Source organism: Oncorhynchus keta, chromosome 20, assembly GCF_023373465.1.
Source record: "Oncorhynchus keta strain PuntledgeMale-10-30-2019 chromosome 20, Oket_V2, whole genome shotgun sequence".
NCBI lineage: Eukaryota > Metazoa > Chordata > Actinopteri > Salmoniformes > Salmonidae > Oncorhynchus > Oncorhynchus keta.
In genome coordinates, this window is record NC_068440.1 from 403,857 (window position 1) to 421,781 (window position 17,925).

At 39.9% G+C, this 17,925-nt stretch overlaps 1 protein-coding gene across 2 annotated transcripts; it reads left to right on the plus strand.

Moving 5' to 3' along the window:
* Positions 1-788: 788 nt before the first annotated feature.
* On the plus strand, positions 789-13,309 carry LOC118399102 (cyclin-dependent kinases regulatory subunit 1). Of its 2 annotated transcripts, none has more exons than XM_035794895.2 (4): positions 789-1,056; positions 2,061-2,128; positions 2,283-2,410; positions 11,592-13,309. In XM_035794895.2, the coding sequence occupies exons 2-4, from the start codon at positions 2,070-2,072 to the stop codon at positions 11,633-11,635; spliced, it is 231 nt and encodes a 76-aa protein (XP_035650788.1). In that variant the 5' UTR covers positions 789-1,056; positions 2,061-2,069; the 3' UTR covers positions 11,636-13,309. The 2 variants fall into 2 exon arrangements, with proteins under 2 accessions (XP_035650788.1, XP_035650787.1); XM_035794894.2 differs by having other exon boundaries at positions 799-1,411.
* Positions 13,310-17,925: the final 4,616 nt, after the last annotated feature.

Below are 17,925 nucleotides of genomic sequence, written 5' to 3' on the forward strand. Positions count from 1 at the left end.
GGTCAAAGTAGTGGGTTTTTGTTGAGTGTAGCTGGCGACGTCTAGGGCTATATTTCACTAGAGGAACAGAAATAATGAAGAACATGTAATTTAAGTAGGCTGTGACTGGCCTCACACGCCAGTACAGTAGGTAGGTAGTGGTGTATGCACATAAAAGTTGGATGCGCTCCGCCAACCAAATTCCAAAGAATGACAGGGCAAGGTAATGACTGCGGTTCAAACTCCATCTTGGAGGGCGGTTCAAATGATTAGCCAAGCAAGGGAAGTTTGCAAAATAAGCCCCTCTGCCCTAATTTTTAGTCGCGTTTGGAAGTGTACAATTATGTTCACTTCTGAAGAAAAGTCAGCCAAAAATTAAAACCTCAACAGTCAATATGGAGTCAACATACAAGTGTAAGTAAAAACGAATGTAAACAAGTTAGAAATTGTGCTATTAATGCACTTGATGGCACAAACACCTCTTGTAAAAGTAATGATGTTTTTGAAATTGTAGAAATAAAACATTTTCCTTCTTCATATGTTCCAACTAGGCAGGCAAACGTTATTTAGCCAATTAATTTGCTAGCTTTCATACAGTAGGCGTATATGAATAATTATATAATTAATGTAAATAGACATGCAATTATAATTAACTGTTGCGCAAATAAAGCACCCACAAGCTACTAGTAGCTGAAAACACAATCATTGCGGGATGAACGAGTGACTAATTTCCGGGCAAGGGCGGTCCATTTAAAAATAATTCCTTCCTCCCTCGCCCTACAAGTGTATACTCGTCAGACGTCATCAGAGGTGTCCACTTAATTTGAGGGGATAGGGTGTGTCTTTTAAGTGTTTGGACTGCAAATCAATGCAGCGTTCACGTCGTACGAGGTAGACGGAGAACTGCAAACCAGATGGCATTGTTTTCAATGAGAGCGTACGGTAAAAATGTCGTTGAGGCTGGTAGTGAATACCGTCAGCCGGCACGGTAGACGGGACTTGCGGCCAAATTGTTTTCTAACGGATGTTGATTTGCACTGATGTAGTTCACTGAAATCAACCATAGCAACATATACGGTAACCCTCTATAACGCTTTATTTGTCCCTCTATGCCGACAGGTATGACGGACTTCGCGTGTCTCGTCTAAACTCAGCATATATCACATGATCATTTATGTGAGAGGATAGACCAATGAGGAGCAGCAGTGAGTTTTTGAAAGGTGATCAGTAACATAAGAGAGGGAAACTCGCAGCGAAACGTGAAAAAGGTCCATCGACCATATCACATCAGAAGCAGTACAAGCTACTGTACATGGAAATATAAATACATCAGTGACCGACAATATTCTCGAAAAGACAGGCCTGTTGTGAAATTTCTAGATTTTCCGTTACCAAATCACGAATACAATAATTTGGAACGAGCCACCTGAAGGTGATTTGTGTTTTACTTGTCAAAGCTAACGTAGTAACGTTAGCTAGCTAAGCTTAGTGCTAGATAGCTAAGCCTGCTAGCTAGATAACTTGAGCTAATTCATTATTGTTAGCTTGCAAGTTAACTAGCCTGCTAACTTAGCTAGCTAGTTCCAACGGTTGTTGGATGACCTTTTGTGTTTTATGAACTATGTTAGCTAGAACACTCAGTGGGTGAAATGCTGATGAACATGAGTAGCTAGCTATGGATGATATAGCTAGTTATTTCACCTAGATTTTGTTTGCTAGGGTGGGTTAGTTAAACAAAAAACGTAGCTAGTAACGTTACTGTAGGAGATTAAACTGGTTGCCTTACTTAGCCATCTAACGTTGGCTAGTTACATTCATTGGTTTATGATGCGCAGTACAGGTGCATTGATCACATCTGACCTGTAATTGTCATGTTATTGCCTTTTGCTTGGGCTTTACTAACTTCTTTGAGGTTTATTGGTAGACTTCAAACGATGAGGTGTATTGCCGCTACGTACTATACGGGCAGTAAATTAAATAAAACATCATACTCCTTCAGTCAGTCCAAATCACAGGATTCCTTGTAATGCTCCTGCTGTACAATCCCCGAGTCCCTAAACTTTCAGATGCACTCTTTTCAGGTTGGCATCATGTCTCAGAAGCAGATATATTACTCTGACAAATATGACGATGAGAAATTCGAGTATAGGTAAGTTAAGACTGTACGTTTTTCTAAAACAGTTTTTATCAAGCTAGCTAATATCGACATGTATTTCTTGCCTGGCAGAGGTCTTCCTTCCTAGCCCTGTGAGGTTGACACTGCATGACTCAGTAAAGTACCATTCAATTTCTCCACTCTGTAGGCACGTGATGCTGCCCAAGGACATTGCCAAGCGTGTGCCCAAGACCCATCTGATGTCAGAGACTGAGTGGAGGAACCTGGGTGTCCAGCAGAGTCAAGGCTGGATACACTACATGATCCATCAACCAGGTACACTGTCAGATCTTAGTATTAACACTCAGTAGAGTAGAAAGAGTGAAGTGCTGGTGAATACAGCACCATAAAGGGTATTATGGGGGAATACAATACTGAACTGTATTGGGGGATTACACTTGTGCCTCTGTCGCACCATGGTGGTTCATATCAGCACAGTAGACAGTGTGATGTGGTGAATCCAGCGGCATAACACTGAATTGTAGCCTACTGTACATGGTGGAACTCTGACTTGGGGATTACTTTTGTACCCATGTCTTGGGTTTGGGTCATTACTGCTACACTGGTGATTAGGATGTACTACTCCTTAGATGAAGCTCATGTTGAATTCTCTGGGTACTGTATAAACCATCATGTGATATGGGGTGTGTAGACTTGGAAATAAACAGGCTTGAATGGAGAGGGAACTACCTGCATTTGTCCAATAAGAAACTTCACACTGCTCTTGATAGTAACACTGATCTTAAATAAGCTTACGTATCGGCCTTCGTCAGAGCTTTTGTGGCTTAATTTTTGTTTTTGCACCCTTATGTAGACCTAGCCCCACCCACATCCATTCCACGCATCGAAAGGGGTTGAGGCGAAGGAAAAACAAATAAGTCCTACTAAAATATAACAATATACATTTCATAAATATTCTAATATTATGTGTAAATAAGACTTATTAAACATGTCTGTAAAACCACAATGAGGACAACTTGCTCGGTAGGTCTTCATTAATCATTGGGTACATCGTACGAAAAACAGAGTAATCTTAAATAGGAGCATGATGAAATGCCTATGTATGTTGTGAATTTGAACATGAATTATGCCCTGATTTAAGATGTTTTTCCTATGATGTACCCAATGATTAATGAAAATGTGCTCGGTAGGTCTATGTCTTCATTGTGGTTTTACAGATGTGTTTAATACGTCTAATTTACACACTTTATTCAAATATTTATGAAATGTATATAGTTATATTTGGTGGCACTTATTTGTTTTTCCTTCACCTCAACCCCTTTTCGATGCGTGGAACGGATGTGGGTGGGGCTAGGTCTACATAAGGGTGCTAATTTAAAAAAGAGAACTCGCAAAAGCTCTGACGAAGGCCATGAGGCCAATACGTAAGCTTATTAAAGATCAGTGATACTATCAAGAGCAGTGTGCGGTTTCCTTTGTCCTTCATCTTGTTCAACTGTTACCATGTACCTGCAAATAAGATTGCTCAGATGTGCGAGTGCCTTAAATTTGGAATGACTGTTTTTCACTCTGCACTCTGAAATCTTGTAAGTATACACAATAAAAAGACAATAGGGAAATAACTACAACTTTTTGTTCAGAAATGGGGTGAAATCATCAACAAATGTTCTTTAGATTTAATGCTATTAATCGTTGAACATGTCAAAGGAAGTAAAAGAAGTTGAAGTGAAGATTAGCGAACATGAGGTTGTAAAGAAGAATATTCTAGTCCCTAATTTCACAGCCATAAACGACACGATCAATCAGCCTATTGGGAAATACAGAGACTTTCTACAAGCAGCAAAGATCAAGAAAATCAGCGAGACACAGAGGACTACCAGCTCAACCAGATGTACGCATGGGAAGGCCCGAGGACAGGAGCATGGGGAGGCCGACGTAGGTACGCACTACTGATCGGGGGACGCAGAGAGGGAGGAAACTTGGACACAGAGGCATCCACTGAGAGCGAATCATCGCACACAGTCATTTTATTTTTTAGCCCAGAAGCAACACAAGGCTCCACGAAAGGAAAAACTATGTAAACGGTCAAAGAGGGGACCAGGCACGCAGGCCGTGGACATGGAGCTACAGCAGGACGTGATAATTAATCTCTCCAAAAAAGACCTTACTGACGTGCAAGTCAGTCTTATCGAAGGGCCTCTCTTTTGTACCTATATGTACAGATAAACCATTCAATATGAAAGTAGATCTGTTAAAATAATTTCGCAAGATTAAACTTAAGTATGCGTTTTCTCAACACTTTCAGGCCTAGAAACAGATCAAAGAACTTGTACCCATTTTAAGGCCAAAAGCTAATTCTGTCCTATGGTTAACTCTTCAATTAATACCTATTGTAGGTTAGTCGAACAAGAAGCCATGTCAGTATATAGGAGACAAACAAACCACATTCAGAAAAATCACACTAGAACAGAAGAACAGGCACTTAATGAATTAATGAAAGATTCACCCTTGGTTATTAAACCTGCAGATAAGGGTGCTATGGTTGTTTTAGACTATGAAAAATATAAAGAAGACGTTCAGAGACAACTCAGCAATGAACGTTTCTATAGAAAACTGAGTGTTGATCCCACACAGGTGTTCCAAAGGGAAATATGCTCTAATCTGGAGCGAGCCCAATTAAACAACCTTCTCAAAACCTGAAAATGAATATATTTTCTGCAAATGTGCCATATGTCCATGCCTGTACATTTTACCGAAATTACACAAGCCTAAAACACAAGGTAATTATCCAGGCAGACCAGTGGTTGCAGGAATAGGCTCAATGCTAGAGCTGTTGTCGATCTTTGTAGACTCTTATTAAAACTCATGTGCAAGCATTGCCATCAAATATGAAAGACTATAGACTTCATAAACAAGATCTCACTAATAACGTGTTTAACAGAAGACTGTATTTTGGTCACATTAGATGTCGAGAGTATATACCAGCATTCCCCATGTGGGGGGGCTGGGAGCCCTAGCTCACTATTTGGGAGACAGACACACTAATGAATATCCACCAACAAACTTTATTCTAGAGCTGGCTGAATAAGTTGACTTATAGCTATTTTGGGTTTGATGAAGAATATTACCTCCAAACGAATGGAACATCGATGGGCTACACATTCGCTCAGAGCTATGCCAACCTTACATATATATATATTTTAGTCCTGAAGTTGTATCAATATATTTATGACATGTTTTGCATATGGGAAGGAATGGAAAAAGATCTTTATGGCACTACTCAATGACATTGACCCCAATCTCAAATTCACTATTGAATGTGAGACTCAACGTATTCAATTACCTCTATGTGGATTGAGAAATTAAATGGATCCCTATTTACAACTCTGTATAGAAAATAAATAGACAGAAATACTCTTACAGGGGGACAGCTTCCATCCTGAGCCATTAAAGAGAGGACTTCCAAGAAGCCAGTTTTTCAGACTGCGTTGTGTAATCCACAGAGGATTATCTAGAAAAAGCAGCGGAGATGCTCATCAGGTTTCTAAGAAGAGGCTATTTGCCACAATGTGTGGATGAAGCTCTTAATTTAGCATTGGGGAAAACACGAGATGAACTGCTACAAAAAAAGACCCGCTAAAGAACACTCTGTAATATTCACAACCACATATACTTTGAACTCGCGAAAGTGGGAGATACGGTCCAGAAACACTGGCATATTTTATCATCGGACCAGGCTTTGCCGGCTGAATTTAAAAATCCACCACTTATTGTGTATAGGAAAGGTCGCAATTTACGCGCTAAATTTGTTCATGCTACCTGCCAGCCACGAGAAAATCAGCCAGACTATTTTACGCCCTCTTCCAAATGGTAGCTATAAATGCAGAGGATGCGCACAGTGCAATATGAAGTGTGAATATTTATGCCACTCATACAGGAAAACGGTTCCAAATAAATAACATTAAGTGTTCCACCACTCATGTTATTTCCATTATTAAATGTCCATGTGGGCTGTGCTATGTAGGTTTAACCTCTCGTTCTCTCAAACCGAATCAGTGAACATAAATTCAATCTGGAGAAATTACATGGTTTATCCAGTCGCAGTACATTTTAATGACCTAAAGCATGACATTTCTACTTTTTAAATTTTTTTTATATATTTTTTTTTGATTGTGGCACAGATGAAGTTAAGATATCAGACAGGGGAGGTGACATTAATAATAGTCTGAATAAAATAGAATGTTTTGGGATTTTCACCCTCCAGACATTATTTCCTGAAGGCCTATGTTGTGAATTTGAACATGAATTTCTCCTATTGAAGATTACTCCATTTTTCGTACGATGTACCCAATGATTAATGAGAACTTGCTCGGTAGGTCGATGTCCTCATTGTGGTTTTACAGACGTTTAATACGTCTTATTTACACACATTCAAATATGTATGAAATTTATATTATATATATATTATGTTTTTCCTTCGCCTCAACCTCTTTCGATGCGTGGAACTGGTGTGGGTGGGGCTAGGTCTACATAAGGGTGCTAATTTAAATAAACAAACTCAAAAGGCGGTGAGGCTGATACGTAAGCTGTTTTTACCCCTATGTCATAAGACTACTGAACAGGTGACCAAATGGTTACCCGGACTATTTGCATTGTGTGGCCCCCACCTATCCCCTCTTTTACGCTGCTGCTACTCTGTTTATCATATATGCATAGTCACTTTAATTATACATTCATGTACAACCATATCTACATAATACCTCAATCAACTTGACTAACCAGTGTATGTAAATAGCCTTGCTACTGTTATTTTCAAATGTCTTTTTACTGCTTTATTTCTTAACTACACACTTTTTTTTCTCGCACCATTGGTTAGAGCCTGTAAGTAAGCATTTCACTAAGGTGTTCGGCGCACATGACAAATAAATAAACTTTGATTTGATTATTAAAAGGACAGTGACTATGGAGCAATGTGCGGTTTCCTTTCTACTGTTACCATGCACCTGCAAATAAGATTGCTTGGATGTGCGAGTACCTTTTTAAATTTCCAATAAGAACATTTTTTCATTAAATGGTTTTTCTTTGGTTTGTTAGTGTGCACTAATGAATGCAGTAGGGTTGGGTGATATTACAATAGCATCGTCGATGGTGACTACATCATGTGACAGACGATTGTTTAGCCTATATTTGAACTTGACTGGCGTCGCGCAGTAGAAAATTGAGCCTCGCAGCACACATTCTGAGTAATTTGCCTATATATTTTTTTTTATATCTCCCGATCAAACTGACTGTATGTGGAGTTCCATCTAAAAGTTATTTCAATAGGACTAATAATGAGAGAACAAACCATATAAATTAGCCTATGTCAAATTGATTTTTCTAAGTTTGATCTTAAGAAATAAATGAGCCATGTGGGCCTGGAAAATCCCTCCATGTGAGATTGAACACAATGGCCAATAACCTTATCCTCCCAAGCCTATCATAAAAGCTTTAAGACAAGTTAGTCATGAACAGTAGCTTATTTCCTTAATATTCTAGCAATGTTATTATGGTTTTCATTTGTTTTTTGGGGACTTCTCCGAAGATCTCTACATTACTCGCTTTTTTTGTTTACAAAGCCCTACTTCATAAAATTCTGTCTTATCTAACTTCGCTGTTGAAGTATGGACACCTGAGTTTCCTAACCCGTTCACAGGATTGGTTAACTCAAGGTTCCTAGGGTGTCCATCGAGCTAGGTAAATCTGCTTTTAGTTTTAATGCACCATAATCCTGTAACAATTCTAAATACACTGCTCCCTTTATTTTTTTGAGCAGTGTACATTTAATCTTAATGTTCTGGCAATTTTAAAGTATTGATTGGAGACTTATTTGTGGAGGAAGTTAACTATTCTGGGTGTTTTGTGTTTCTCATGAGTTTTTGTATTTTAATGTGTATATGTTTGGGTATATATTTATGTTGCATATTCAGGGCAAATTTGTAAAAGAGACCTAGGACTCAATCATTGATGTTTTTAAATAAGGTTGAATAACCTGTTTTTAAAATGTTAGTTTTCAGATCCACTTCACTTGAAGTTTCATAACTTTATTTTGCTTTTAGTGGGAGGCAGGGCTCTACAGTGTGACCGTTTTACTCGCACATGCTCCAAAATATTCATGTGCGACCTGGAAAAATCAAGGTCCGTGTAAAGCCTTGTTAGGAACCATTTGTGCTTCCTTCTTGCCACCCTACATGCCAGATTTATTGAGTGCTTGGGATGTTGTCACATGCACCCTTTAACCAGTCTTGGCCATAAAAGCCTGTAGCTCTTTCAAAGTTGCCATTGGACTCTTTATAGCCTCTCTGATCAGACTCATACTTGCTCGGTCAACCAGTTTGGGGTGATGGACTGATCTAAGCAGGGTATTGGTGGTGCCAATACGTTTTTTCCACTTCCTAGTAATCGTCTTGACTATGCTCTAAAGCCGTTAATCTTTAAAATCACATTTTATTGGTCACATACACATGGTCAGCAGATGTTATTGTGAGTGTAGTGAAATGCTTGGGCTTCTAGTTCTGACTGCAGAAATACCTAACAAGTAATCTAACAATTCCACAACTACCTAATACACACATCTAAGTAAAGGAATACGAATCTATACATTCATGGATGAGCAATGACAGAGTGGCATAGGCAAGATGCAATAGATGGTATAAAATACAGTATATACCTATGAGATGAATGATGCAAGATATGTAAACATTGACCTCGCCTTCTGGATGGTAGCAGGGTGAACAGGCAGTGGCTCGCTCGGGTGGTTGTTGTCCTTGATGATCTTTTTGGCCTTCCTGTGACATTGGGTGCTGTAGATGTCCTGGAGGGCAGGTAGTTTGCCCCCGGTGATGTGCAGACCGCCCCCCCTCTGGAAAGCCTTGCGGTTGTGGGCGGTGCAGTTGCCGTACCAGGCGGTGATACAGCACGACAGGATATGCTCTCTGTTGTCCATCTGTAAAAGTTTGAGGGTTGAAGAAGGCACTGTTGCCATACTGTGTGGGTGGACCGTTTCAGTTTATCCGTGATGTGTACACCGAGGAACTTATCTTTCCACCTTCTCCACTGCTGCCCTGTCGACGTGGATAGGGGGATGCTCCGTTTGCCGTATCTTTTATATCCATCCTCAATCTGTGCCTTTCCTCAATGTTGTCCCAGTGTTCTTTTGAAAGCTCTTGCTGAGTGTTTGCTTTGCAATTCCCTACCCAACAAGCTGAACCTACGGGAATTGCTGAATTTATCCGGAAAGCATGTGAATCACTACAATTTAAAACCGGTGGAGGCCAATGAACTTGGTGTGTGATTTTGAAGGTCATTGGTTACACCTGAGCTAATTTATGATTGCTTTTGCAAGGGGGTTGGACACTTATCCAACCAAGCTATTTCAGTTAAAGATTTCGATTTTCTTAAATCCAGATTATTTTTTTTACTTGGAAGTTGTGGGGTACAATGGGTAGATCAATGGAAAATGCATTTTAATTCCCGGCCTATAAGGCAACAAAAGGTGAATATTTTGAAAGGGGGTGTACACTTCGTATAGGCACTGTATGTGTGTTGACTGAAAGGGCTCTCGATTCATGAGCTGTCTTCACAAATGAAATGTGCAGTGGCATGGTGCATATAGCCATAGAAGCACAGTGACTTGCCTCAATGCAGTCATTTGTGGCTTCCAGTTGTATTTTTGGCAACCATGAGTTTATGGATCTCCAGTTGATCTGTTCTGTTATATTTAATCAACTCGGACTAACCCACTGCTTGCTATGAATTCTATCTGATTGTGTTTGCATGTTTAGGTAAAACGACATGTTTGGAACACTGACAAGTAAAGAGCGCAGATGAGAGGCACGCAAGCCTGTTCTGCTCCTCTACCAGAAAGAAATATTAGAAAGGATTTGCCATTGCCTGCACTTACCCTCTGCCCAGACTTTCAAAAGCCTTATTGTTCATCATGATTCGTCCAGTGGTATTTGATTTTGCGCTATAGACCAACTGCGTTTTTAGCAGTAAAATGTGGGTGGTTGCTAATAGGGGTGATGGCGTTGTATATCACAATGTTTTTATAGGTACATAATCAAGATAGGACAAAGGTTGGACATCGCCAAACCTATAATACAATGCAGTCATGTTGAGCTCAAAGATCAGTGTTTGTAACAAGATGCTCAGCCTCCATTGGAATGACTTGTAATTATAGGCTATCTTTGATACTGGTGTCTTGTCATCAGCAGATCATGAGGTCTGACTCATTTCTGTCTGTCTCCAAATACATCTGTTCTTGTCTGTCACCTGAACACAGGACATTGAATTTAAGCTTTTCAGCCATGATAACCAAATACCCTACGTGGTTTACCAAGTCGGGGCATCTGAACATATGGTTGGGTGTGTCCCACAAACATATTTGATGAGCTTGCCTTATGTGCATCATTACACAGCCCTGAATGAAGAAACAAAGAATTAATGGCTACATGGCTAAAGCAGACGATGCTAAGACAGGTGTTTGATGGAGAGGTTAGTGTGCCATGCGCCCTAGAGGGGAGGTCTGTATCATCTTGTTACACGATGACCTTGTCATCGGATGGATGGATGGTCACTGAAATGTATTCGGCACGTGTGCACTGATTTTCAGCCTTCGTTTATTAACAAAAGCCTCACGCGTGCCACACTCCTACATTGCATCTGGTTTTTGCTCCGACAAGCCTCACACACGTCATGGTCCTAAGATGGGGTACTAGAATACGGACACAGTCATCGGTCACATTGTTCCAAAAGCCGTGGGAACTTGTCGGCAGAAAGACGTTAAGTGGTTGAGTATGATAGACTACTGACGCGTTGCCACTTATCAAACCAACAAAATATTTTGTGTTGATTGAGGTCCAAATGGAGGTTTCTAAACATGGGCTACTAAATCTTTGTCTGACTGTTGTATTGTTTCTAAACATGGGCTACTAAATCTTTGTCTGACTGTTGTATTGTTTCTAAACATGGGCTACTAAATCTGTCTGACTGTTGTATTGTTTCTAAACATGGGCTACTAAAGGCTTTGTCTGACCAAACAAATGCAGCAAGCGCTCCCATTCAAAATCCAATACTAAAGTTCTCTAAACTTTTCAATATTTGAGTCAATCAGATGAGATTTGGAAGGATCAAGCCTCACGAGACTACTGGAATACATGAAAGAATGATCAGCTTTCCATACTCTGACTCTAAAGATGAGTCTCAATAATATCTGCTTTTGTTCACTACTTCCCACATCTGAATGCATTGGAGTGGTGTAGGCATGGGCTAGAGGTAGTTTCCACCATGTTTCTTATACCAGCCATTTTCTTTCAAATTAGTGATGGGCAGTAAACAAGTGCACACTTTGGAAGGAAGGAGAGATATTTGGGAAACCGCCTGAAATGTTTTTCATTCAGTTCCTGAACTTCATTCACATGTTTCCTGTTTTTTTTTTTTGTTTTTTTTTCACCAGAGCCCCACATCTTGCTTTTCCGTCGTCCTCTGCCTGCAGCCTGATCTCAGACAGAGTGCACGAGAGAACACTCATAGGGAAGAAGATAAGAGTGGCTGGAGATGGATGAACACTTCAGTTGGATGGATGAAAATACTATTTTCCACATGTGTATCGTATACATTGCAGTGGAGCCAGAGTCAAGATCTCCAACCCACCGTCCTCACTCACCGTAAAGCCTTTCACATTTCCTATGGACCTGGTTAGAACCCTTTCATCCTTTTCTCTATCTGTATTTCTGTAATCATTCAAACTTTTGTATTAGGACTAACTTGATAATGTTGTATGTCTGGGAAGAAAAATAAAAGCTGTGGTTGTGGCAACACTTGAATTATTCTAAACCTTACCTGCTGTGCGTTGACTAACATGATGCTAATATCTATTTTAAGCTATATAGTAACTGTAAAATGTAAGGGGGACATTTTTGAAAGCGCAAATGTGCAGGGATTTTACCAAAATGACTATGATCAAATACCTGTTATGGCACTTGATTCATCTTGTTTTGAATACTGCAGATTGTATCAAGTGTATGCACACCTACTCTGTACAAATGATGATCGTACTCTGGACATGTTTTATCAATTGTGACCAGCTATTATAAGTAACGCTGTTGACTGTCTGCATTTTAGAGCTGTCAAAATGGGGCCCAAGAGCTTTGACATGTCTATTATTGTACAAATCAGCTGCTCAGTATTTATGAATTCTTGTACCCTGGAAATAAATGTTTTTTTAATTTGTAATTCTCACAGATTATGATGTGGTTGTGAATTACAATTACATTTATATATATATATATCTCCTTAAAGTGGCACTAATGGTACTGTCCCCACTACAATAAATACATGTAAATTGGTCCTTAAAACATTTACATTTGAATTACTGTACAATTCCATTAACCCTCCTATTGTGATCAGCAGGGGTCTGGGACAGGGTACCATGACCGGTGAAGTCAGGTCAGGGCTCCACAGAGTAAATTGGATCAGCAGCACGACTAGGTGATCAGGAACAGACCGGATTGGAATCATCAGACCAGGTTGTACTGAGGCACTGTCCAAGGGCTCTGGTCTGACAGGACAAAAATAATGAAAGAGGAGTTGGTGGCAGTATGCCGAAGATCACAGTATACCAGATAAGTCAGGCTGACCCTAACAACTTGGCACATACAAGCTATTGCAGCATAAATACTGAGAGATGGGTTGGTTGACACTGGCCCTGTCCAAAGGTACCCATGGAGTATAAGCGCTATAGTTAACACTTTTGAGCAGTTTCATTAAGTGCTAGATATGTTTTAACAAATGTCAAGGAAATCATATCAAAAGTCATATGAATATTGATTGTATTGTGAACAGCAGATACCAGATGGAATATGTATGTATTCAAAGTGATTCAGTGAAGTAAATAAGGGACTTTGTTTTACCCAGACAATTGAAAATGTGATTGGAGTTTTGAAACATGAGACATTTTGATGATCTGTTCAGAATGGTATGCTTAGAGTTGTGTAAATGTACCATTAACTTGTGAATTGCATCAGTGATTGAAAAAAAAAGTTTCATGTTTAGAGACCTTCCCTCTTGAACTGCATTGTTGGTTTTAAGGGCTTGCAAGTAAGCATTTCATGGTAAGGTGTACACCTGTTGTATTAGATGCATGTGGCAAATAACATTTGATTTGAACTACCATTTCTTGCTTTCTCAAATGTCAACCAAAGCTTAACATACTTTTGTCTATTGGGCTTCACATAAGTGTAGGGCGTCAGGGCTTTTTTGTTGGCTTCCACCGAGGTAACCCGAGGAAGACAAAGGGGAAACTAAAACTTGCTCCAGGTTATTTTGTGTGCAAATGCAGAATTATTTTCTATGATGTTTTTTATTAACCTTAACAGAAGTTGACCCCAGCTAGGTGCGAAAGAGCAGAGAGGTCTCGCCTTTATTTTGTCCTTCCAAGCCAGGTATTTCGGAAGGATGTCGTAGCACTTGGTCCCCTTCTTGATTCTGCTCCCGGTGGCTATCCTTCGGTTTCTCCTGAGCCTTGTCGATGTTCAGTCTCAACTTGATTGATAACAGGAATAAATGCAATCATATTTCATATTACAAATACATTTCTTACATATCTCTTGGAGGTCCAGAAAATAAATTAACAGCAGACAATTTTTACCTGTTCAAAAACCTCCACACCCTTCTCAGTCCGTGCCTGAAGGTGGTCCTTGAAGGCGTTCTGATCTGGTTCGACAACTTCCACCACATCAGGTGGGATTTCAGTGATCTGAAAGTATTTATGCAACAAAAGCAATAGACAAACAAGAACACTAAAGTCAATCACAAATTTGAAAGAATACAGTATATGCAATAATTGTATATACAATTGCATTGTTTATCTCAAGTCAACAGCTGCGACTCCCGTCCGTACATGGTGGAGGCCTGGACGCTGCTGTTGTGTGCAAAAAGAATTACCTTCAGGCTGTTCACCCACAGTTCCTGGTACCCGTCAAGGGACTTGCCCATGGCGGTCTTGAGGTCCTGGTTGGTGCATTCATCAAACCTGGAGGAGGGTGTAGGAAAGCGATATCTATTGACGTGAACCATGGACAAAAAAAATAAATACATGGTCACAGAATATCACCTATAACATCTGTACCTTGTCCCAACTGGGTTAATTATGGGCTTCATGAGTTTCAACAGGGCAAGGCTGTAAAATTGCTTTTAATGCTGTAAGTGGCTGTCTTGACCCAACTCTAGGCATAAACTGGAGCATTGGAAAATGGTTGGAGGTGACCTGGAGAGACTAGTTATCTAGTAAAAACTATACTGAACAAAAATATAAACTCAACATGTAAAGTGTTGGTCCCATGTTGCATGAGCTGAAATAAAAGATCCCAGAAGTTTTCCATACACAAAAATAGTACTCTCAAATTTTGTGCGCAAATTTGTTTACAACCCTATTATTGAGCATTTCTCATTTTGTCAAGATAATCCATCCACGTGTCAGGTGTGGCATATCAAGAAGCTGATTAAACAGCATGATCATTAAACAGGTTTACCTTGTGCTGAGGACACAATGCATTCAGAAAACTGCAATTTTGTCACAACACAATGGCACAGATGTCTCAAGGCAGAGGGCGTGCATGTTGAGAGGGTGCTACAGCACCCCATGAAAACAAATAGAAATAATAAATATATATATGTATATATATATTATAAACAGTACCTGTCAAAAGTTTGGACACACCTACTCATTCCGTGGCTTTTCTTTATTTGTATTATTTTCTACATTGTAGAATAATAGTGAAGACATCAAACCTATGAAATAGCATGTATGGAATCAATCATGTAGTAACAAAAAAAGTGTTAAACAAATCTAAATATGTTTAGATTTTAGATGATTTAAAGTAGCCACCCTTTGTCTTGATGACTTGCTTTGCACACGCTTGGCAACAGTCTTGAAGGATTTCCCACATATGCTGAGCACTTGTTGGCTGCTTTTCCTTCACTCTGCAGTCCAACTCATCCCAAACCATCTCAATTGGGTTGAGGTCAGGTCATCAGCACTCCATCACTCTCCTTCTTGGTCAAATAGCCCTTACACAGCCTGGACGTGTGTTGGATCATTGTCCTGTTGAAAAACAAATGATAGTCCCACTAAGCGCAAAGCAGATGGGATGGCGTATCTCTGCAGAATGCTGTTGTAGCCATGCTAGTTAAGTGTGCCTTGAATTCTAAATAAATCACTTGACAGTGTCACCAGCAAAGCACCATCACACCTCCTCCTCTATGCTTCATGGTGGGAACCACACATGCGGAGGTCATCTGTTCACCTACTCTGTCTCATGAAGACACGGTGGTTTGAACCAAAAATCTCAAATGGCTTTTTGGTGTCCTTTAGTCATGGTTTCTTTGTAGCAAATCGACCATGAAAGCCTGATGCCACACAGTCTCCTCTGAACAGTTGATGTTGAGATGTGTCTCTTGAACTCTGTGAAGCATTTGGCCTCCAATTTTTGAGGCTCATAAACTCTAATGCACTTATCCTCTGCAGCAGAGGTAACTCTGGGTGTTCCTGTCCTGTGGCGGTCCTCATGAGGACCAGTTTCATCATAGTGCTTGATGGTTTTTGTGACTGCACTTGAAGAAACGTTCAAAGTTCTTGAAATTTTCCGGATTCACTGACTGGACTGTTGTTTCTTCTGTATACCACCTCTACCTTGTCAAAACACAACTGATTGGCTCAAACACATTAAGAAGGAAAGAAATTCCACAAATTAACCTTTAACAAGGCACATCTGTTAATTTAAATACATTCCAGGTGACTACCTTATGAAGCTGGTTTAGACAATTCCAAGAGTCTGCAAACCTATCATCAAGGCAAAAGGTGGCTACTTTGATGAATCTCAATTATATATATATATATTTTGTTATTGCATGATTCCATGTGTGTTATTTCATAGTTTTGATGTATTCATTATTATTCTACAATGAAGAAAATAGTAAAAATAAAGAAAAACTCTTGGAATGAGTAGGTGTCCAAACTTTTGACTGGTACTGTATGTATTGCACTAGGCCTTTATAGTATTGTATTAGCGGACCGATATAGCCATCTAGTCTAGGGAAAGATGAACGAAGAAAAGTACAGAGAGATCCTTGATGAAAACCTGCTCCAGAGCGCTCAGGACAAAGACAGTGAAAAACGTGGACAGTCGTGTGCATCATTAATTCAGAACCACTGAACAGCAACATAATAAACTAAAGCACTGATAATTGCGAATGAGAATGACTGCTAATTGTATGGCTGTGTGCTCGATTTTATACACAGGATAGCCTGGGGTGTCAGGGTAGCCTAGTGGTTAGAGTGGTGGATTAGCAACCAGAAGGTTGCAAGTTCAAACCCCTGAGCTGACAAGGTACAAATCTGTTGTTCTACCCCACTGTTCCTAGGCCGTCATTGAAAGTAAGAATTTGTTCTTAACTGACTTGCCTAGTTAAATAAGGGTCAAATAAAATAAAAAAATGAACACCTGTCAGCAACGGGTGTGGCTGAAGTATCAAAATCCACTAACTTGAAGGAGTGTGTATACAGTGCATTCGGAAAGTATTTAGACTCCCTCACTATTTCTACCTTTTGTTACGTTGCAGCCTTGTTCTAAAATCCTCATCAATCTACACACAATACCCCATAATGATAAAGCAAAAACAGGTTTTTAGACATTTTGGCAAATGTAAAAAATAAATAAATACGGAAATATGACATTTACATAAGTATTCAGACCCTTTACTCCGTACTTTGTTGAAACACCTTTGGCAGAGATTACAGCTTGGCACACCTGTATTTGGGGATTTTCGCCCATTCTTCTCAGCAAAGTCCCTGCCGCTGAAAAATATCCTCACAGCATGATGCTGTCTGCCACCACCATGCTTCATTGTAGGGATGTTGCCAGGTTTCCTCTCAGGCCAGTGAGTTCAATCTTGGTTTCATCAGACCAGAGAATCTTGTTTCTCATAGTCTGAGAGTCCTTTACGTGCCTTTTAGCAAACTCCAAGCGGACTGCCATGTGCTTTTTACTGAGGAGTGGCTTCCGTCTGGCCACTCTACCATAAAGGCCTGATTAGTAGAGTTCTGCAGAGATGGTTGTCCTTCTGGAAGGTTCTCCCTTCTTCACAGAGGAACTCTGGAGCTCTGTCAGAGTGACCATCAGGTTCTTGGTCACCTCCCTGACCAAGGCCCTTCTCACTGGATTTCTCAGTTTGGCCGAGCAGACAGTTCTAGGAAGTGTCTTGGTGATTCCAAACTTCTTCCATTTAAGAATGATGGAGAAAACTGTGTTCTTGGAGACCTTCAATGCTGCAGACATTTTTTAGTACCCTTCCCCAGATCTGTGCCTTGACACATTCCTGTCTCGGAGCTCTAGAGACAATTTATTCGACCTTATGGCTTGGTTTTTGCTCTGACATGCACTGTCAACTCTGGGACTTTATTTAGACAGGTGTGTGCCTTTCCAAATCATGTCCATTATATTGACTCCAATCAAGTTGTAGAAACATCTAAAGGATGATCAATGGAAACAGGATGCACCTGAGCTCAATTTCGAGTCTCATAACAAGGGTATGCATACTTATGTAAATAAGGTATTTGTGTTTTTTATTTTGAGTACATGTGCCAAAAATCCTAAAGACAAGTTTCCACTTTGTCATGATGGGTTATTGTGTGTAGATTGATGATGAACGTTTTTTTTTATCCATTAAGGCTGTAAAAAATGTGGAAAAAGTCAAGGGGTCTGAATACTTTCCGAATGCAATGCATATAT

Excerpts from the sequence above, each read along its gene's own strand:
- LOC118399102 (XM_035794895.2), top strand. The coding sequence starts at position 2,070 with ATGTCTCAGAAGCAGATATATTACTCTGACAAATATGACGATGAGAAA. Across the intron at positions 2,129-2,282 it reads GATGAGAAATTCGAGTATAG|GCACGTGATGCTGCCCAAGG; the intron begins GTAAGTTAAGAC and ends TCCACTCTGTAG. Across the intron at positions 2,411-11,591 it reads CTACATGATCCATCAACCAG|AGCCCCACATCTTGCTTTTC; the intron begins GTACACTGTCAG and ends TTTTTTCACCAG.